Here is a 637-nt window from a genome sequence, read left to right on the forward strand (position 1 = left end):
CCGGGAGGCAGAAAACCAGCACCGGGTGCGCATGGCACTTGGCAACGGCCTCCGGCATTCCATCTGGACCAAATTTTCTGGCCGCTTCAACATCTCCCAGGTAGCTGAGTTCTATGGAGCTACTGAGTGCAACTGCAGCCTGGGCAACTTCGACAGCCAGGTGCGTCCAGGTTGGGGACACAGATGGGCCATGGATGGGCCACAGAAGGCACTGGCAGCAGAGGGGAGGGCAGAGTTCCAGCGAGGGAGTGTGGGCGCGCGCACACACACACACACACACACTGTCCCATTTGGGGCCTGTGCTGGAGAGCCTAGGCCGAAGTCTTGGCCTTTACAGGTGGGGGCCTGTGGCTTCAACAGCCGCATCCTGCCCTTCATATACCCCATCCGCCTGGTACGTGTCAACGAGGACACCATGGAGCTGATCCGGGGGCCCGATGGTGTCTGCCTTCCTTGCCAGCCAGGTCTGCCCCAGGGTTGGAACTGGGGATCAGAGTGGGTGGGGTTGGCCCAGGATGGGGGTAGGGCATGGGTAGGTAAGTAATCCTGTTCTGATCATTGGCCATCAGTTAGCTCTTCTCTTAGGGCGACAAGTCATTTATTTCTGCACCCACCCATCCTGTCCTTCACCATCTCA

At 59.2% G+C, this 637-nt stretch overlaps 1 protein-coding gene across 1 annotated transcript; it reads left to right on the forward strand.

Moving 5' to 3' along the window:
• Nucleotides 1-6: 6 nt before the first annotated feature.
• On the forward strand, nucleotides 7-594 carry LOC120592762 (long-chain fatty acid transport protein 4-like). The gene is made up of 2 exons (XM_039850450.1): nucleotides 7-160; nucleotides 338-594. The coding sequence occupies exons 1-2, from the start codon at nucleotides 32-34 to the stop codon at nucleotides 542-544; spliced, it is 336 nt and encodes a 111-aa protein (XP_039706384.1). The 5' UTR covers nucleotides 7-31; the 3' UTR covers nucleotides 545-594.
• The last annotated feature ends 43 nt before the right edge of the window (nucleotides 595-637 follow it).

Source organism: Pteropus medius, unplaced genomic scaffold (genome assembly GCF_902729225.1).
Source record: "Pteropus medius unplaced genomic scaffold, Ma_sr-lr_union100, whole genome shotgun sequence".
NCBI classification, from domain to species: domain Eukaryota; kingdom Metazoa; phylum Chordata; class Mammalia; order Chiroptera; family Pteropodidae; genus Pteropus; species Pteropus medius.